At 45.0% G+C, this 21,324-nt stretch overlaps 2 protein-coding genes across 7 annotated transcripts in view; both read right to left on the reverse strand.

Moving 5' to 3' along the window:
* Positions 1 to 3,782, reverse strand: part of Il34 (interleukin 34) — a 65,446-nt gene extending 61,664 nt beyond the window's left edge. The window contains exon 1 of one of the 4 annotated variants that reach the window (XM_021169816.1): positions 3,585 to 3,782. The gene's annotated coding sequence lies outside the window, so the exon portion shown is untranslated. The remainder of the gene's footprint in view (positions 1 to 3,584) is intronic. The other 3 variants (XM_029480362.1, XM_029480359.1, XM_029480357.1) reach the window with 3 other exon arrangements.
* A 4,569-nt stretch (positions 3,783 to 8,351) lies between these two features.
* Positions 8,352 to 21,324, reverse strand: part of Sf3b3 (splicing factor 3b subunit 3) — a 35,432-nt gene continuing 22,459 nt past the window's right edge. For all 3 annotated transcript variants that reach the window (XM_021170181.2, XM_021170182.2, XM_029480355.1), the window contains exons 14-26: positions 21,087 to 21,242; positions 20,293 to 20,436; positions 18,419 to 18,541; positions 17,674 to 17,828; positions 15,332 to 15,506; positions 13,906 to 14,111; positions 13,654 to 13,810; positions 12,319 to 12,444; positions 11,448 to 11,660; positions 10,797 to 10,895; positions 9,833 to 9,976; positions 9,243 to 9,347; positions 8,352 to 8,948 (exon numbers count right to left, since the gene is read on the reverse strand). In XM_021170181.2, coding sequence (XP_021025840.1) covers positions 8,808 to 8,948; positions 9,243 to 9,347; positions 9,833 to 9,976; positions 10,797 to 10,895; positions 11,448 to 11,660; positions 12,319 to 12,444; positions 13,654 to 13,810; positions 13,906 to 14,111; positions 15,332 to 15,506; positions 17,674 to 17,828; positions 18,419 to 18,541; positions 20,293 to 20,436; positions 21,087 to 21,242 — 1,944 coding nt within the window. In that variant the 3' untranslated portion in view covers positions 8,352 to 8,807. The remainder of the gene's footprint in view (positions 8,949 to 9,242; positions 9,348 to 9,832; positions 9,977 to 10,796; positions 10,896 to 11,447; positions 11,661 to 12,318; positions 12,445 to 13,653; positions 13,811 to 13,905; positions 14,112 to 15,331; positions 15,507 to 17,673; positions 17,829 to 18,418; positions 18,542 to 20,292; positions 20,437 to 21,086; positions 21,243 to 21,324) is intronic.

The raw sequence follows: 21,324 nt of genomic DNA on the forward strand, positions 1-21,324 counted from the left end.
TTCCTTCCTTCCTTTCTTTCTTTCTTTCTTTCTTTCTTTCTTTCTTTCTTTCTTTCTTTCTTTCTTTCTTTCTCGAGACAGTGTTTCTCAGTGTATCCCAGGCTGTCCTAGAACTCACTCTGTAGACCAGGTTGGCCTCGAACTCAGAAATCCACCTGCCTCTGCCTCTCACGTGCTGAGATTAAAGGTGTGTGCCACCACTGCCAGGCTTGAACGCATCATTCTACCTGTCTCTGATGTTTGCTCTGGTACCTTTCCCTGAAGCTTTGACAAAGACAGATGTTTACTTGTGGTGGCTCATTGCCAACTCTGCACAGGTGTTCACATTTCCATGTCACAGGAAAGGCACCTGAAGTGTATGTAGTGAGAGCCCATGGCCTGCCAGACCCAGCATGAGGTGCAAAGCGCACGGGATCCATCCAGCTTAGCTGAGGCTCACCTGTTTATCCTGCCATCCATCACAGCAGCTGTGCAGTGGGGACCAGGAGAGGCACCTACAGGCTTCCTGGGGTCTCTCTCTGTTCCTTCTGGACCTCTTAGGTCCGTGCTGTGGTAGGTGGCTGAGGGGTCTGAGGATTTGAATGAAATGTCTGTTTACCAAAAGTTTTGGTCATCTGAGTACTTGATACCAGTTTGTGGGAATATTAGGAAGGATGAAGAGGTGTGGTCTAAGCAAAGGAAGTATGTTGCTGGGGTGGGCTCTGTTGTTTGTAGTTAGCGTGCTGTCTGCCTCCTGCCTTGAAGATCCAGATGTGAGCTCTCAGCTGCTGCTCGGGTCATCCGTCACCATCCTTTTGTTCTGCCATTATAAATTCTAATACCCCAGAAATGCAAGCCCAGTTGAACTCATTTCTAAATTGCTTTGGTCACGGCGTCTTACTGCAGCAATGAAAAGTAACTAAGACAGATGTGAAGGATGGCTCTGCTAATGTGAAGGGGGAGGAGGCCTGAGCCTGAGGGTCACCCAAGGGGGCTTGACCCTCACATCCAGCTTTTCTCAGGAAAGGCAGGGGATTAAAATTAAAAAGAAAAAAGTCTAACAAAGTGAGTCAGCCCTTGTCAGCCACCCAGCCTTAATTCTGTTCAAAGGGCAGAGAACATGCCCTTCCCAGACCTTGTCATCCTGTTCAGCTTAGTAATGGTCCAGGGAAAGTCCCCGACTGGAAGAGCCCTTTGGATGCTTCCGAGGCATGAGATATGCTAGAAGCGTCATTCATGCCACCTCTGTTTCCCAATATTCTTTCTAACCTCTATTTTATATTCAAATCAAGGTACAGAGTCATTAAGTGAATGTTCAAGATCAGCCTGCTGTGCACATACAAGCCAAGTCATTAAACACGATGTAACATTGGTCCCAATTCTTTCCTGGAAAAAAAAAAATCCCCTGAGAGTAAAAGTCCCCATCTACCACACTGGAACACCAGGGGACCAGAAATGAATAACTATGTCCTGTAATAGCACGAGGGAGCTAACCCACGTGCAATACGAGCACTGTCACAAAGATGTCCTTGCCCTTTGCCCCAGATATTTATTCTAGGTGGAGAATAAGCTCTGGGGAGGAGGCAAAATGAACAGCAAGGCTAAAAAAGATCAAAAGAAGATATTTTGGCTGAGAAAACGAACCCATCTGTCTTTTGTTTTGTTTGTTTGTTTTGCTGTTTTTGTTTTTGTTTGTTTGTTTTCTTGAGACAGGGTTTCTCTGTGTAACGCTGGCTGTCCTGGACAGCACTCTGTATGTAGACCAGGCTGGCCTCGAACTCAGAAATCTGCCTCTGCCTCCCACGTGCTGGGATTAAAGGCGTGTGCCACCACTGCCAGGCTTGAACGCATCATTCTACCTGTCTCTGATGTTTGCTTTGATACCTTCCTTGAAGCTTGGACAAAGACAGATGTTTACTTGTGGCGGGTCATTGCCAACTCTGCACAGGTGTTCACATTTCTATGTCACAGGAAAGGCACTTGAGGTGTATGTAGTGAGAGCCCATGGCCTGCCAGACCCAGCATGAGGTGCAAAGCGCATGGGATCCATCCAGCTTAGCTGAGGCTCACTATGCTGCACCACGTTTCCCCTGCAATCCACCACAGCAGACCAGAAGAGGCACCTACAGGCTTCCTGAGGTGTCTCTCTGCTCCTCCTGAGATCTCCTAGGTCTATGCTGTGGAAGGCGGCTGAGGTGGCATGGAGGTTTAAATATGTTCATTGAGATGGAATTTATTTTCACAGTCCTCCACGGAAGCCAAGTCGCTGGTTGCAAAAACATTCTAAGAACAACTGAACTTCACCGGGACCAAAGACATTCTGAGATGAGTTTGTGAATGTGGCAAACGCCACATAGATTGTTAAAATAATGGCTATTGCCAGGTGTAGAGGCAGATGCAGGCAGAGTTTGAAGCTAGCCTGGTCTACATAGCAAGTTTCAGGGCAGCTAGGGCTATACAGTAAGACCCTGTTTAATTAAAAATAAAAACAAAAACAAAAACCCGGGCAGTGGTGCACGCCTGTAATCTCAGCACTCGGGAGGCAGAGGCAGGCAAATTTCTGAGTTCGAGGCCAGCCTGGTCTACAGAGTGAGTTCCAGGACAGCCAGGGCGACACAGAGAAACTCTGTCTCAAAAAAAACAAAAAACAAAAAACAACCCCCCCAAACAAACAAACAGCAAAATGTAAAAGTAGAAGCACTTCATTATAATTTCTAAAACACTGGCTCACCTATTCAATCTCTCTTTCTCTCTCTCTCTCTCCCTCCCCCCTCTCCGTGTGTGTGTGTGTGTGTGTGTGTGTGTGTGTTGCAATGCAGAGGGCAGAAAATCACTTTATGTGCCATTCCTTTAGTCACTGCCCACCTTTCTTTGAGACAGGGTCTCTCATTGGCCTGGAACTAGCCAAGCAGGCTTGACTGCCCAGCTTGCAAGCCCCAAGAATCCACCTGTCCCCACCTCCCCAGCGTAGGGATTACATGCCCAGTGTTTCTTCACACACGTTCTAGAGAAAGAACTCAGGTCCTCAGCACCCTGCAAACACTTCTCTCCCCTGCCCTGCGTTTTCCTTTCTTTTAAAGGTTTTTGTTTTTGTTTTTGTTTTTTAATTTGAGGCTGGCCTTGAACTTGCTAAGTAATCAAGGGTTGACTAATTCTCCTACCTCCACCTCCCATGTGCTGGCATTCCGGAGTGCCTCTCACCATGCCAGCTAGCCTCAATTAATTTTTGACAAGGAAGTTCATACAAGTAGTAATTCATGCACATGGCACAATAAGGTATAAAGAGCTAAAGCAATGTTCAGTTCCAGGAAGCCAAAAGCACTCAGAGATTGCATTTGCCAACTGACAGAACCCGGACGGAAACACAGGTAAGTCAATTTGATCGTTACACGGCTCTATTTTTCTCCCGCAAGGCTGCGAAATCATTGGTTGAAAAAAAAAAAAAAAAAAAAAAGAAACCCGCAGCAGAGTTCATACCATTTCAGAGCTTCTTAGCCAGCACCTTATCAACTGGGGCTCAAGTCTCTCTGGCTGTTAAATCGGCCCTCAGAGACTGCGACGGGGAGGGAGCAGCCTTGTGAAAGAAACCCATCCATTCTGCTTACCTGCTCACCTGCCAGGATGTGGGCTTCTATGGTCGCCGGTCGCTGTCAGCAGAAGCTTTGAGCAACTCAAAGCTTGGAGCAGGTGCCTTGGGGGCTGTGGCAGTAAATGCTGTGTGGGACAGGCTGTTGTGTGTTCAGCCTACAGTCTCCTCGGAGGGCGGGGGACACACGCTACAGCAGCTCAGATTTGTTTCTAGAACCGGATTCAACAAGGGCAGGGTGGGGCGGGGCCACATGGCCCCAGCCTGTCTTGGAGTGTGGAGTAGGAGGGAGCATCAAGCCAGTCAGTCAAGGCAAGGGGACAGCCCTGAGGGTGAATCTGGGGGTGTCTTTAGAATCTGGGGGTATCTTTAGTTTCTATGTAGGTTGGACTGGTTTTTAGGGGAATTCCAGGTCCTCTCCTTAATACGTGGAATACCTCTTTCATAACAAAATTGAGAACAGCTGATGGGACCTAGGAGAGTTTTTTGTTTGTTTGTTTGTTTTGTTTGGCTCCAGTTAACCTGTCTACAGACAAGACCTGAGCGCAGGGAGGTAGTTTACCCAAGAACACACACAGCTGCTTACTGAGGTCTAACGCCAAAGCCTGAGACAACCCTCATGGGAACCTCTGAAGACTGAGCCACACCTGCAGACATAGCCACTTTTGCTTTCCTGGTAATAGTGACAGCTGTGCAGCAGGGACAGCATCTCTTTCTTTGCAACCTTTTATAAAAAAAAAAAAAAAAAAAGTATCCCAATATAGCCCAGGCTAGCTTCAAATTAGTCTAGAGATTGACTTTATAGTGCTATGATTATAGGCGTGTGCCACCACTCTTCCCTAATTTTATGACTGTCTTTGTAGTTACAGGCGGTGACTCCCATCCTTCAGCTCTTCCACCGCTAGACATAGCAATGGTAGTGGTGGTGTCTTGAAGGCATCGTTATCAACAAGGGAGGAAGACTAGCTTTCCTCAACTTAAACACAGGCTCTCTCAGTAAAGGGCCACTCACTCAAGGGACTCCACACAGCTTAGTCTGGGAATGCTGGTCTGGACACAAGGGCTTGCCCTATTCTAAATGCTAATGAATGGTGTTGTTCAAGAAAGGCTTTCTTAATTAGATTGAGAGAACTGGATTCCCTGAACTTGCAGGAAGACAATGTGCCCACACTGGTATGCACCCAGCTAACTCTCCACACACCACCGCCCCCCTTGCAGTGGCTACTGGGACCACACCATAAAGGCCCTGCACAAAAGCTCTGTCAAGGCTGTTTGTCAGGCAGAAGAGGTAGAGATGGGGACACAGCCACAAGATGCCACTCTTCAGAGTCTCTGGACCTGGTGTGCTGTCCTTTCTTTCCTCCAAGTGCTCAATTTATAGGCTGGTGATTCAGGATGAAGATGGCATCAGGTCTTGCAGAGCTCAGGACAGTCAACACTCCTGTTACCACAGCCACATTCAAGTAAGTCATCAGACTCCACTGTCAACTGCTTTTCCACAGATTTCTTTGCCACATGGCCTCTAGCAGATATTTCTCCAAGCTTCATGAGCAAAGCTGCCTTCTCTAGTTACAACCTGGCCTACCTAAAGGCCAGAGTCCCCAGTGTGTGTCTCAGACAGCACCAGTCCCTGAAGCCCATAGTAAATATTAGCACTTGTCCCATTCATACACGTTACTCCAGCCTTTCAAAAGGAGCCTATGAAACTCTTCCCAAACCTTATCAAAGACCAACTCTTGGGCTGGCGGATGATGCAGTCAGTAAACGAACTTGCTGCCAAGCCTGAAAACCTGTTTGATCTGAAAGTCCCACATGGAAGAGACTATGTACATGTCTATATATGCCCACTAAGTAAAATGTAAAAAACAAAACCCAACAAGGAAAATCTCAACAATTAGTCTCTCAGAAGGGGCTGTGCCTGCTGGGTGGGTCTGTGGGTTGCAAATGTGAGAGCCAGGAAAGGGCCAGAAACAGAGGCTGGCCACCTCTGGATTCCGGCAGGGTATGGTGAAGACAGCCCTTCAGCCACCTCAAGGCGGACATTCATCTGTCTGTTTTCTAAAGCTGTAATTTCTAAACTCAACTAATGCTTGCTGTTTTGCTTTGAACAAACACTAGTCACAGCTAGTGAGGTTTAGGTCTGATTACACCAGACTCAGAAATACTCAAAAGGCTCTTGGGTGGGTTACCAGGTGTCTATTCTGATACCTAGACAAGTTCTATGTTCGAGCTGGGTCAAGAGCCATGGTGACACGTTTCTGTTTCTTCTCATTTCCCAATGTGACACATTGACTGTCAACCCTGCCTCTGCTTTTAGACTTGGGATTTCCTGGGTTCTCCCCCCACCCCATAAGTTCCCAAGCTTTCTGACTTGAGGAAATCAGACATGGCCCTAAGTTCTTCTAGGTTCAAGGCTTCAAGACTATGCTCACGGTCCCGAGTGGGAGAATGTCAGGTTATCCACACCCTCCCCTCCAACCTAGGGATAGCATTTCCAATGCTGGCTTTTCAAGTTTCCCAAGAAACAGCTCTGCTGGCTTGTGCTGTCTTCAGTTCACTAGAACTCAGGACCCCAAATACAACAGCCACAGGTCTAAGTGTTCACTGAATTGCTACCATGTGCCCCACACTGAGCAATCTGCCCTCCCACAGCATTTTTTGAACAAGCTTTCAAGATATTAAGCATGCATAAACTTAAAATATACACATACATACAGTATTTCATATGTAGATGAAGGACTGGGTGACTCATGCAAACACGGCATTTCTACTTTGAATAGAAAACAGAAGCAAGGAATTAACAGATCCTGAAAGCCCGGGTGGATGAAAGAAAAAGATACCTCAGCATTTCCGGCTCTCAAGAAAGGCTGGGAGCAGCCAACATCCTGACTATCAGCCCTCTCTCTCTTTCCCTGTGAGCCAGGGAACCAGGAGTACCATCCCCAGCTCCAGCAGCTGTCCTGCTAGCAATACATTTTACACAAACCCAAAACAGCAACATTCCAGGAGCAGGCCAACTTGAACCCCCTCCCCACAGGAATGCTATTCTTGGCAAGAGATCTTCCAAAGGAAGCAACATCTGCAAACCCTCTGCCCCGTGAGGTCAGGGGAAAGCGAAGGCGGCTCGGCAAAGTTTCTTAGATCCAAGTAGCAGGGGATTTACAGAGGGAGGAGTAAAACAATGACTCAGGGTCCTGACATGACCCTCCTTTTCTCAGTCCCTAATAGCCTCTCTGACAAGGCTAAAGGCAGTTCCCTATCTACCTGCCTGCTCAATCCACTCCAAGAGCCACGGTGTCCCCTTAAGTCATTCAGCCTCACCTATTTGTTAGAAACGTGTTGTGAGTTTGTGTATTTTAAACAGGGTCTCACTGCATAGATCCCTAGCTGACCTGGAATGCAAAGAAAGGTCTGCCTGTGTTTGTACCCAAGGGCTAGGATTAAAAGCCAAGCGTCAGGAGTGGTGACTCCTGCTAACATCCTTTATAGGTCCTTGGGCAGTAGTAGCTCCTCTTCCATACTCAAGCCTTCACCTTGATGCTGGAGAACTGTCCTTCCTTTCCCTGGTAATTAACAAACCAATAGGCGGTACAGGCTCAGTGTTGACAAACCTTGATTCTGGGTCTTTTCTGTTTCTCCTTACACGGCTGCTACTGCGTTAGGAGTACCTTTGTCAGACCTTAGCAAGGAGGCCGCGGAATGCTGGCACTGAAGCCAGAGTCCCAGTCTGATGCCATCGAGTCAGGGATGCAGTTAGGTGAAAAATGAACTTGGTATCCCCAATCCAATTCAAAGCCCTATGCTCATGCCAACAGCTGAGCCTCAATTCCCAGCAACACTGAGGGAGGTTCCTAATGCTCGACCCAGGCCACGATTAGAGATTCAGAGGATGGTATCTGGACTCCAAAGTGTGGTTCTGACCCATGCCTTCAATTCTCCAGCTCTTAAAAGGCAGTGGCAAAGCAGCTCGAGTCACTTTCTGAGGGTCTGGGACAGCCTGCATTAGAGACCCCCATCTCAAGAAACCATGTTATGTGTAAGTATTCCCAGTCTGGGTCTTACCTGGTTGAGAGACGCAGAAAGTTTAGTTCATTTAGGCAGAAGAGTGAGGGAATTCAAATTGATTAATTATTGAGACTTGGGGCAATCTCCAGATTCAATGTGCTAAAGGGCTATCTTAAAGCTTCCCATAAAGCTAGCCAGGAGGAATTCCAATGATGTCTTTTCTGAAATGAGGCCACTTCTGGGCAGAATGATGGTGGCAAGTCCTTCCTTATAAGCTGACCCCGCAAGGCCAGTCTGCAATCTCCCCAGACATGTGCTATAGCCACTCCCCTCTGGGGTGTTTCTTCTATGCAGGGCCCACATGACTCTCTCCAGGAGAGGTGAGGATGTAGCTACATCTGTCCTCAGTCACTCCTAGTCACCAGGCCTAAATTCTCAGGAGCCACTTAGGCAGGCACTGTGAAATCAGACTCCTTAACTGGGAATTGTACCAAATATAACATTCTAAGATTTCACAGTGGCAAAAATCTGAGGGAAAGGGAAAACACCCTCTTTAATATCCATGAGTAGTGGGGTTACATTTACATGGTCAGTGAACTCATGTTCTATCTCCACAGCAAAAAACCAAGACACACTAAGAAGCCACTAGAGCCATGATGTCCACACAACAGCAAAAGTAAAAGATCCAGTTATTATTCTAATTAGGCCTCAAGCCTTTCTCCAGAATTCTCACTCACAGGAAAAAGACTAAAAAACAAAACAACAAAAACTACACACACCGGACACCTTAAAAACTAGTTTTATATATTCAGGAGGGTTCTGAGGGCAGAACTGAGCCACACTGCAACCAGCCTGGCTGCACCTTAGCTTGCCTCCCTCCATCTCTCAAAGCAACATTGTACAAAACTGTATTTACAGGAAAACAATGAAAATTAAGAATGTGTACAAAAGTAGACAAGAGCCAGAAATTACACAATGCAGGGGTGGCTTTGGGAATAAGGAAAACTGTGTTCCACACCGAAGCTCAGGGCCACACACTATGTTCAAGGAGCAGACTTCGGTATCAACTGTAGGGAACCAGTCATTCAAAAGGAAGAGTTGAGGGTGCAGAGCTACTGGCTTTAACAATGCAGTCTTAAATACTACATCACTTTTCTCCTGCTGTGTGGCAAAAGCCAGACACTGGCAATGGGAACAAAAGAGGGGCTCTCTGGCAAGCCCCCAGATAAAGACGGGTTCAGAAGGCATAGCGGGTCCGAATGTCCTCGAGCTTCTTGGACACTTCAGGTGGGGTTCGGTCCAGCTCCTCAGAGACGTTCTTCTGCTTGTTGGGCTCCATGGAGTTGAACTGCTCACAAAGGTCTCCATCAATCACATTCTAAGACATGGAAGAGTGGGAGGAGAACAAAGTTAAGATGTCCAAAGAAAAAGGGGGTCCAAGGTGACACCCCACTAAGGGCTGGTGTGTGTGTGTGGACAGGGAGGGAGAGAGAGATTGATTGATTCACTGAATAAAACCCAACCCTGTTTTTATCTTTAAAGACAGGTTATGTTTATGTAAATGTTGCAGATGAATCACCAGGTGCCTTCGACAAGAACTATCTGAATCTCAGAGACAAAGGCCAACAGAAAAGGCCTGTGAATGGGCACAGGATTCCTTTTTCCAACTTACCTTAACAGGGAAATAGTAAGAACGAAAGCTGAGGTGGTCCCGTCCACAAAGAGGGGGATGCTCAGACCGCAGGTGCATTTCAACATGCTGGAAGAAGTCATGGTCCTAATGGAAGAAACAGATTCTATCTCCAAGAAAGAAGTGATTTGCAGAACAGAGTACAGATAAGGCATCTAGTTCTCAAGAGCCGGAGTCTCCATTACACAGCCCAGTCTGGCCTTAAACTTGAAATCCCCTTGACACAGCCCACTTAGTGCTGGGATTATGGGTACGTGCCACCATGCCCAACTCCAAGCCACCATTCTTGCTGGGTAATTGTCCCACCAGACAGCTATTTCTAGACCATCATTCTGAGTTTGTGGACTGCTACTCTGATGCTTTGGGGTCATAATACAACCCTGTATCTATACCATAGCATAAAAGACCTTCCTAAAAGAACACAGGATTCTGTTTTCTTGGTACCTTAACTGTTACTTTAAACAATTTCTAGAACCTCCTAACTGTAAGCAAAGGCTTGCCGTCTGAGGCAGATTCAACACCGAGAAACAATGTGAGAAAAGATGAGGTAAGGGCAATGTGGGGAACTCCACCTCATGAGACGTGAAAGGGACAAGGATGCCAATTCCTCCAGATAAAGTGGTATAGACAAGGGACTCTGAGCCTCCAGGGATCAGTGTGGTCTTCTGTAGTGACAGCACGGTCTCCCCAACATGGTAGTTCATGATGACCTCTGCCTGCAAATAAAAAACAGTTTGGTAACTTTGTCTTCCAGTTCTCTTCTGTATTCCTAAGAGCTCCCAGGCCTGTCAGTCACACGCCTCTCCCCCTGCACCATTAGAGATGGAACCCCGGGCCTCACGCATGAGTGTCTACCAACTGAGCCACAGCCTAGCACCATTCACCAGCTTTTAAAAACTAAAACTTATGGAAAAGATTCTTTAAATCTCTCCATCACTTAAAGCTTTGCAGAGTTCAAACATTTCTAATACTTACTATCTAAAAACCCCATTAGACAGGTAGGGTAATACATGCCTATAACGGCAGCATTTAGGTGGCTAAGGCCTGGGTTATACAGCAAATTTCAGGATAATCTGATAATCTGGGATTCTATCTTTAAAAAAAGGAAGCCACACAGGGACTGGCAGTATTAGGAGGTGTGGCCTTATTGGAAGAACTGTGTTTCTAGGGGATGGGCTTTGAGGTATCTGAAGCCCAAGTCACACCCAGGGTGACATTCTCTTCCTGCTCCCTGGGGATCTAGAAGTAGAACTCTCAGCTACTTGATGTCTGTCTGAGTGCTGCCATGCTTTTTGCCATGATGAAAATGGACTAAACCTCAGAACTGTAAGTCAGCCCCAATTAAATGATTTTCTTTATGAGTTACTGTGGTCATGGTGTCTCTCCACAGCAATAGAAATCCTAAGATAGGTGATATAAGCACCGTATGAAAAATCTCAGTATATTACCAGTGTCCTACAGGTGAAGGAGTGCCGGCTGCACACAAGGGATCACCTGCTAAAAATTGCTTCTTTGGCCCTTTCTTGGCAAACTTACCTTCTGTGAAGCCCCATTGAGCAAGCCCCGGTCCCACAGGGCTTTGTTTCCAGTGGGATCTTCATCCACCTCATCGTTGGTGTTAGGTGGGAGCCTCACCTACAGAGAAGTGATACAGTCTTAGACTGAGTCCCATGCAAGCTTACACAGCTCACTAAGAATGAGTTTGCCCTGGATCTTAGCAAGCAACCTGGTCAGAGGCTTGAGCCTGTCTTCTGCTGTTTAGGAAGTGAGAAGCCACAGAGAATAAGCCACAAACAAGGGCTCAACACTGTTTAGAGCAAAGAGACCACAGACTGAGAAATCAGGCTGGGCTGAAAACCACACACCTTTTTAAGCAAAAGGTTAAAAATAAATGTAGCTCAAACTAAGCTCATCTTTATATTATGAGACAGGGTCAAAGACCATAGGGATGTCTTGCCTCTTGCCTGTTTGATCAAAAGTATATGTCACTGAACTGGCTTAAACTCATTACTATTGACTCCTGTTCTGTGAACAGGATGAAGGTGAACCAGGGCCTAAGGGGTTTCCAAGAGAGGTTAGATGCCTTGAACATAAAGACTTAACCCTTATTCCTTTGTTTAACCACCCCACTAACTAAGCCAGCTTTCCCATATATCACGGTCAACCAAAGAACCACCATCAACTCACCACACAAATGTTGCCAAACTTGTCTGCCCCAGCCACAGTATCATAGTCGAGAAGGCTGGCAGTGGTGACCCATCTGGGATAGGTGTCATCAGCAAAGATAATGAGCTGATTCTCGTTACGCTTGTATCGAACCCAGATGAAACTTTCTTGGACATCAGACACAATTACCCTGTGACCAATTGTCTGGATCCCAGATATGTAATTGGCAATATGCTAGGGAAAAACAAAAATAGCAATTTGTGTGATCCTTGGATTCAGAATCTAAAAGCCCAGCTTTCCCTAACTACAACAATCTATAGTAAGTACTGAAGATTATGAGTCATTATGGGAGTAAGGGTGGAATGCGATTCTGGAGTTTTAAGCACAGGGCCATATGCACGCTGAGCAAACGCTCTACCACGGAGCTACAGCACTGGTCCTTATTTGGCTTAATTTTCCTTAATTGTGTATGTGTACTCCATGCACAAGAGGGGTCAGAGGATGACTCCGTCCACTATGAAGGTCCCAGGAGTCCAACACGAGCCATCAAGGTTGGTAGCAACTGCCTTAACCTGTTGATCCATTTTGTGGTATCTTGTTTGGCTTTTTGAGAGAGGGTCCCCATGTACCCCAGCTGGCCTTGAACTTACAGTTCTCCAGCCTGGGCTTCCTCAGTGCTTGGATAATGGGAGTTTACTACTATGCCCACAGAAGCTGTGAATGGTGGAAATACATGTTTAACTCTCCTAGTTAAATTCTAAGTCAGGATAGGAAGCTCTTTTGGAGGAGCTAAGAACCAAGAGATGAGATCACCTACTGCCTTTTCAAGACACTCTCAATAAATGATTTTAAGAACTGGTGCTATCAATCTGCCCCACAACAGCACACTTACCTTATTCTCACACTTTCGAAGTAACTTCTTCTTTCCCAGGTCATAAACTCGTAAAAGCTTCCCGACACCAATCAGTACCCTCCCCTGGAATGGGGCAATGGCAGCAGGGACCTCCTCCACTGGAGTCTATGAGAAGAATATAGTGACAGCCTTCAGCCACACTCCCCAGACCTTGGACACAGAACTATTTCTGTAAGTATCAACTAGAAAGACAGGCAGCAAACAACACTCAGTCTATTCACCATACAAACACACTGCAACTGCAACAATGAATCCCTACAACAAAGCATTAGAGCAAATGCTACAATGAATCCCTAAGACAAGGCCTTGAGTAAAAACAGGGGCCCAGCAGGAATGCCTCCAAGGAGAAGCATTCCTAGTGCCTGGTAAACGCTGCTCTGCCCTGTACTAGTTACTAACACAGTGAACTACAGCAAAGCCTTAACATCCAAGAAGCCACTGAGGTTTGTGGAGGGACGAGAAAAAAACGCTACTGAGAAGTGTGACATCTTAGTTCTATGAAGAGATGCCTAGTATATAAAGTATATATTCTATTCCCCAGAGGAAGCAGACAGATTTAGGTACTGTCAGAATAGAGGCCAGAACATAAAACAGCCCTTTGAAAAAGTACATTGTAGGGGCTGGAGAGATTAAGCTCAGTGGTTAAAAGCACCGACTGCTCTTCCAGACGTGCTCAGTTCAATTCCCAGCATCCACACAGTGGCTCACAACCTGATACCCTCTTCTGGTGTTTGATGACAGTGAGTATTCTCACATATATCAATAAAATCTTTTTTTTTTTTTTTAAAATATGTTATAGTAAAATAGGAACAATAAACCCCTACATTTTAGAGTACATGCTTCAGGGGTGTTTACACTGCACAGTGACCTCAGAATGTTGTTCTCCCAAACAGAAACTGCTTCTATTAAATACTATTAAATTCTAACTTCCTAGACATGCTAATTCTTTAACTGCTTAGTAACACTGGAAACAAGGGACCATTCATTATGTGCCTCTTAACACTGAAAGTGGTGAGAGCACAGCTTCCTGTGGCAGGCACAGGAACATCACTGAAGCATGAAGGTCCTAGTATGTTCCAAATGCTACAAAGATGAGTCAGAGTCAACAGCTCGTCTGTAAAAGACCAGCCCAGCATGGTGGTGTAATCCCAGCACTCCGAAGGCAGAGGTAAGATCATCTTTGAGCTCAAGGCCAACCTGATCACACACACACACACACCAAAACAAATAAAAGACTTGACCCAGAAGCTTAGGGCAAAAATGGGAGAATTCAGTAAGATCTAAGATCCAAGAGATTTGAAGGTTTGTTCTCACCTTGTGCAGAAACTCCAACTTCTCCCCGTTGTTCACAAGTTTGTACGTATACACAAAGCCCCCTGCCACAGATCGAGGGCTCAGTATCAAGTCCTTGGCAACACCCACCAGCACATACCAATCTTCACCAGTGTTGGTGAACCTACACACTGCCACACTAAAAATAGACCAAGAAGGCAAAGTCAGGCATTAGTTAAAACCCCATGAACCCTGCTCACACCACCAAACTCCCAACTGCCCTCAGGTCCTTACCTAAAGGCTGCCTCGTTTTGCTCCAACTGGACAAGGTCTAGTGTATTCCCCTGGATAGGGTTCATCACCCGAATCACAGAGGCCCACTGCCCGTTGCCAGCCTTGGGAGCTCCAAAAATGGATTCTGGGAGGTTTTCATTGAGGAATGCTGCTGCCATTTCTGCAGCCAACTCCCGCTCATCCTCCCCTGCTGCTTCTACCATTTCCTAAATCCAAAAAGCAAGAACAGATGAGATGTGAAGTAGCAAAGAAGACTGTTGCCTAGTACCACGGTTCCCTCAAACAGAGATTCGAAAGGAAGGGCCTTCAAACAGTCCCACTGGTAGAGGCACTTGTGACCTGACAGGTACTTAGCTTCAACAAATGGTGCAGCAGACACGATGTTCAGGTCTGCACTCAAACACTTAGATATACAATTTAAAAGGGAGGAAAAAAAGATTCAAGGGAGAAATGCAAAATAAAAAGATCATTAAAAGGAAAAAAAAAACCTAGTAGTTTTATCTGAGAAAAAAATGCCAAAGAGAACATTAACTGTGACAAATATTTTCATGTCTAAAAACTCAGAAATGAAAACCTGGTTGATTCACATAGCATCTCCAGGTTTCCCTGGCTAAGACTAGTTGTCTTAGACTAGGTATGATTTCTGCATGCTTGGTGCTAGTTGGTTTTTGCTGGCAAATAATTTTTGATGAGCTGGTGCTGAGGGGAAATCTGAAAGCTGTGCTGTCAGGGCTGGAATCCAGGCATCATGTAACACACCCTATTGTGGAGGCTCAAGGACCAGAAAACAGTTCTACACAGGGAACTGAATTCTGAGTAACCAAGGTCAGCATATTTGTCCCAGGTCACAAAAAAAGCTTGTAAAAGGGAGAAATAGAAATAGGGCAAAAAACTTTGCTTAAAGATCCTAGAAAGGGGGGCTGGTTTATAGTTTTAGGGTCCAACCCACTTTACCCTTGTTTTTCAGTCCTAGGAATCTAACCTAGAGCTCTGCACATGCTAGACATGAATCCTACCACTGGGCTACACACCACAAGCCCTGGTTCTTTAAAAAGTAAAAAGACAGCCAAGTGTAGTGTAGTGTACAGCTTTAACCCCAGCACCTCAGGGGATACAGGCAAATCCCTATAAATTCAAGGCCAGTGTGGTCTACATGGTGGATAGCAAAATGTCTCAAAAAACAAAAAGCAAAGACTACAGCTATATGTGACAGTGCACATAGAATCCCAGCCCTTGGAAAGCTGGGAATAGCAGGATCATTAAGAGTTCCTGGCAAGCCAGGGTTATGGTCTGAGACCCTGTCTCCAAAGCAGTGTGTATGTGGCAGGGAGAAGAGAATTAGAGGTGGTTTCTAAATTTAAACTTTTCTAAATAACTTCACAGGCAGGCGTTTTGAAATTGCCCCTCTGAAGGTTAGAGTAATTACCTCAGCCATCTGCTGCTTTCTCTGAGCTTTTGTGGCCTCAGTGTAGGCATTGTGATCCGTCTCAATGATGATAAGGTTGTTACTCTCAGGGTGGATGACAAACTTCCTGGGTGTGTACTGCAATGGGAAGGCTACTTGATTGAAGACAGCACCAAGCTTCTCTAAAGCCAAAATCCTATGGTAATAGGCAAGAGAGTTAAAGGCGTTGGCTCACTCAGCTCAGCTGATGAAATGAAGCATTAACAGTCGCTGCATATGCCCTAACGACATAAGGTAACACGATAACAACTGTGTACGCTTAAAGGACCACCGTACACGACAAGGAGATCCACGAAGATTTCCCCTTCAGCAACACATCCCACTTTTCACTGCAATTGTGTTTTCACCACTGAAACACACTGAACTAGAACCTTGCACTGACACTGTCAAACCCTTACTATTGCATAGTTAATGTAATAACATGAAGTTCAAGGGGACATGGAGAAGGTTCAGTTGGTAAAGTATTTGTATGGAACCACGATGACCTGAATTATGAACCCTAAAACCCACTTAAAAGGCAGGGCACAGCAGTACCCCGTAATCCCTATGCTAAGGAAAAAGAGACAGGAGGCTCTCTGTGAACCTGGGAGAATGGGGTCTAAAAAGGAGGCCAAACTCTCATGTGACAGCCAACTTTATTCAGAACATCAGACAATTTACACCCTGAAGGTTAAGAAGAGTCACACGAGTAAGGTATTCAATCCCAAGGACAACACAAACGGCAAAAACCATGTTGTTTCATAGAGGCACATGAGTTAACAACGACTGCTCAGCTCACTCCTATCTGCTACACCTGGAAGGAACACAATACACTCCAAGAAGAAACTGAGGTCAGACCCTTGGAGTTTTTTCACAAGCACTCATAATTCTCACACGTCTGTCTCTATTCTAGGAGTGCATTTAAAAAGAAAAGACTTATTTACTTTTTTTTTCTTTTCTTTTCTTTTTTTTTTTTTTCGAGACAGGGTTTCTCTGTGTAGCCCTGGCTGTCCTGGAACTCACTCTGTAGACCAGGCTGGCCTTGAACTCAGAAATCCACCTGCCCCTGCCTCCCAAGTGCTGGGATCAAAGGCATGCGCCACCACCGCCCAACTTATTTATTTATTTTATGTAACTGAGTAGTGCACTCTTGCTCTCTTCAGACACACCAGAAGATGGAATCAGATCCCATTACAGATGGTTGTGAGCCATCTTGTGGTTGCTGGAAACTGAACTTAGGTCCTCTAGAAGAACAGCCAGTGTTTTTAACAGCTTAGCCATCTCTCCAGCCCTGGGCTGCAATTGATGAAGGCATATTTGAACATGTTGGAAATGCCCAATTCCACCTTTAGTATCTACAGTTCAGTAACTACAACTTCAATAAGCTACAGTGGCCACTAACTGCAACGTATTTCCATTGTCACCATGAGTTGTGTATTCTTCCTATGTGCTGTACCATTTTATAAGCCAGTGCCTTCATGGCCTATATCCTCTTTTCTCCTCCACCCTCACTCAGAGGCAGCCTCCATATACCCCCCCCCCCTTCAGTAAACCTCTCACAAAAGGTCTGTTACATGGCCTAACTCTTTGCAGTGTGTGTGGTCTTTGGTCCCAATCCACCAAGGCACCCTTCCTTCTGGGGGGGAGCCCAAGTGAGCACCTGAAATTTGATCTTGAAGCCAGCCAGCATTGGCTACCTAGTAAGATTCTGTCATGAAAAATAAATAACGAGGTTTTAATCCTAGTACTCAATAAGCATAAGCAAGTGGATCTCCATGAGTTTGAGGCCAAGCTGATCTATGTAATATGTCCCTGGGCTACATGGTGAAACCATGGCTAAAAAAAGGAAAAAGAAAAAAAGGTAATTCTATAGGTAAATACAGATTTAACACTTGTTCTAAAACTAGTCTTGGGATGTGACCATTTCACCAGGAAACAAAAATCTTAAAGTGCAAGACTAGTTTTACAACTTAGCTCCTAAAGTCTAAACAGAAGCTAAATGCCAAATTCAAACTTGGCTCACAGTTTCTAAACGCCTGAGCCAAACTAAATTTCAGCTGCAACACTCTTTCCTGGTGAAAGGTTGTTCTCAGCCATCTCTACAAATTCCTCCAACTCTGGTAGAACCACAGGCTGAGGACTTGGCACAAAAGCTTCCTGCTGGGCTTCAAGCCTGAGGATTTTCTCTTTTTCTTTTTGTTTTTTTTTTTTGAGACAGGGTTTCTCTGTGTAGCCCTGGCTGTCCTGGAACTCAGAAATCCTCCTGCCTCTGGAGTACTGGGATTAAAGGCGTGCACCACCACTGCCCGGCAGTATTTTCTCACCTCAAAGTGTTGGTGGAGATGGCAACAATGCCCTCGGGACACTGTTCAGAGGCAAAGCCTGATGCAAATTCCAGGGTCTCGTAAGACAGAGGGGTGAGATGGAAGCGAGACTGGTAAGAGTAGCTCAGCCACGAGCGGCTGGACATAGCCAGAACCTGGGGAGGAAGAGTTCCAATCAGACTGGACAAGCTCATACACGGTAGACTGACCAATACAACCCAACTTTGGCCTCAAATTTTAGAAGTCTACAAAGCCACATTAAACAAAGGGAGCCCAAAGAGGCAGTACATGGCTTATTGTATAAAGAAAGGAAAAAAAATAAGTAAAAAGAAAAAGAAAAAGCAAGCTTTATCAATCACATTTCTCTGGACTGACTTGTTCCCTTGGGTATAAATTACAAGGTTGGACAGCTGTAGATGTGAATAAGGTAACATTTAAGAACTAGCACAGCAGTGGCAGTGTTAACTCTGAACTGCAAAGAATAGGCTCTCATTCCTATTAGGTAGACTCATGAGATCACTATAATCCTTTTCCATCTCAGATAGCTAAGCCTAAATAGACTCAAAGATCAATATTCAAACTTCCTATAACCTCATAATGCTCAGTGCCATCTCATGGACCATCTTTTAGAAAACTCCAAAGAACCCAGAATTTCCTATGTAAGTGAAACTAACATCAACCTACAAAGTGAATTAGTCAGAAGTTCACAGTGGTACCAACATCCAAATGTCTTTTGACTACTTACAGCCTCCTGGCCTTGCATCCGGACCCGGAAGAGTTTCACAGGACGGGACCCCAGATATCTAGTGCGGGTGTCAGACAGGTCCCCAGTAACAGGGTCTAGGACAGTTCTCAGCAGTACACCGTTCTAGTGGAAAAGATAGAACAGGTAAAGCCTCCTTTTATGATGGGAACTTTTATGTGAGATTTTCCTTTTGCTACTTTAGTAGAAGACAAAGATATGACTTGGTGGCGAAAACAACATAAAACAGGTCACGGCACCCAACAATCAGGAATTCACTCATTCTCTCCTAGTTACTAAGCATCTACTGGCAAGACCCACTTCTCATTATCCATACATTTCCTGTACATTAAGAAATATTTCATTTAAGCCAGGTGGGGATTGTGCATGTCTTTTAAGCCCAGCACTCAAGAAACAGAGGCAGGAAAATCTCGGGGTTTGAGGCCTGGTTTGGAGAGCTAGTTCCAGGACAGCCAGGGGTCAAGAAACCCCATCTCACCTCCCTCCCCCAAATCATTTAAGTTAAATACTTTTTATAATTTAAAAGCAGACCTCTGCAAAAAAACAAAACAAAGAAAACAACAAACAATTAAAGGCTGGGATGTACTGACTATGGTACCTCTAAGCCTCATTTTCCATAAAGGAACAGGGTTCCAAGGGACGACTGATTCAAGGCTGAAGCAAGAACATCCCCAATGCAAACAGTTACCTAATTGTGCAAGACGGCAGGCAAGATAGCTGCATCAAATAAACGAATTTCAAGGGAAACCACAATCAAAAATGAAGCAAACAAAAATCTAAGAGATGACAGCAATTTGAAGAAGAAAATACCCACAAATTTATGTAGTTAAAAAATAAAAATCTACCTCCAAGCAACAAAATCCCTACTTCATCAGACTCAACTAGAATGACTGCTGTAATCCTAACTCCTACTGTAAAATTCGTGACTGAAGAAGGGGTTGGGAGAGAGCCATTATCCTTTTCCTGTACAAAGTATGTTTAGAGCAAAGGAATAAACCTCAATTTATCTTACAGACTTGATTACAAACATTTCAACATCATGCACCTCCAATGGGATGCAACAGAGAGAGTAGGACCACTTACGAATGAGTAACTGCTGTAAACGTCTACAGTCTTCACTAACTGATTTTTCAGGAGGAAATTAAAACATGCAAAGTATCAGATATTCAGAAAGTGTTACTAATCTTGGTGAGTATGACATGACTAGTTCCTTAAAGCCAAACACTGTAGAGATAACATTACTCAGTATAGGAGGGAAGAGGTACTGCCTTAGATTTGCTGTAAAATACTCCTTTAAAAGGGAAAATGAAGACTCATTTGTGTGTCTCATGCCCAAGCATTTTAAAGTATGAAACTAAAACTGAAAAAGCTCAAGTCCACCATCTAACTAATGTCTCTGCAGGTCCTGATTCAGGAAGTAAGGCACACAGCACCGTGAGAGCACTGATGCTAGTTTACACTAGGTTCCTGCTTTGTGTGCCATGACAAAACTCATCTCCTTTGGCTACAGAAACATCCAGGCTTCTACACACTAGAGCTAATGTGGTCAATTATGAACTGGGAGGAATTCACTTTAAAAGACTAGAATACTATGGGAACTACAGGTCACTACTGAAGACTCATTTAATTCCAAACCAAAACACCTATCACAAAGCATTTTTACCAGCTATGAAGACTCTGTGTGTGCTATAACCTGTTCTAAGTGTTGAGAAAAATCAGTCTCTGACAGCACTAATGATGAGTTCCCAAGGTGACTATCTAGAACCACAGCAGAGGAAATGCTTAGACTGGATAAAGAACAGGCTGATTGATACCAAAGAAGGCCTTACAGCAATGTGAGCCCCTGCACAGCTTACCTGTAGTCCAATGTTCAGGTACAGGAAGCCAATAGAGCCCCTCTCACCCAGCTCATCTTGTTTCTCAGTCCCACCCATTTCCACAATACAGAGAGACTCAGGCTGGGCTGGGAGAGCCTGCATACTCAGAGGCTGTAAACAGTCCTAAGGAACGGAAGTGGGGAGGAAAAATTGCTGTAAGAGACAATTCTGGAAAACACATACTCACAGAAATCTGCTAGGATTGAAGGAGGTTCTTTGTTGAGGAAAATGAAAACCCCAAAAGAAAACTGAGACAGTAGATGCTTATTAAATCTAAATCTCAGAGTAAGTTTTGGGGAGCTCTTGTTTATTTCTGTCAAAGTGGATAATGGTCAAAGTAAGAAAGTCATATTAGGCCCTATAACAAGTAAAATTGCTTTTTAATCACCAGTCTTAGGATTTTAAACTGAAGGCAAGGCTCCAGTGGTTAAAAGAACTTGTTGCTCTACCAGGATCTACATGTTGGCTTGGATAACCTCCTGATACAAACATGCAAGCAAAACATGAATAACATAGATAAAATCGAAAACACTACAAAAGGGATTCAAGTCTTTTGATGAAGAAATACATAATAGCCACAGATCAACATCCTTAAACATCCTGAGGTGTGCTATGGGAATCAAAGGCGGAGGCAGCGTCCACCTCACCAAACTGGGTGCCTAGGATCTCACTGCTGGACAAGATAGGGGGAGAGAAGGAGAGAAAGACAATAGACACAGATTTTAGGGAGCCAGGTGCTTAGGGACCACCCAGAATACTAAGATGCCACTCACTGATGGGTCGAGGGAGATGATTCTGACAGTGTTGTCCACCAGCCCCACAGCCAGGAACCGAGAGCGCTGTTCTCCAGGGGGCACGTTGGCCAGACTCATGCACACCACATCTGCTGACATCTCTTTCCGCTCCGTGTACTCATTCAACTGTCCTGACTACAGGAAGAAAAATAAAATAGGTCTCTGTGTTACAATTCACCCTGTAGCTCTGGACTAGGAAAGGAAGATGGGCTGTTAA

Source organism: Mus caroli, chromosome 8 (assembly GCF_900094665.2).
Source record: "Mus caroli chromosome 8, CAROLI_EIJ_v1.1, whole genome shotgun sequence".
In the NCBI taxonomy this organism is placed as follows: Eukaryota; Metazoa; Chordata; class Mammalia; order Rodentia; family Muridae; genus Mus; species Mus caroli.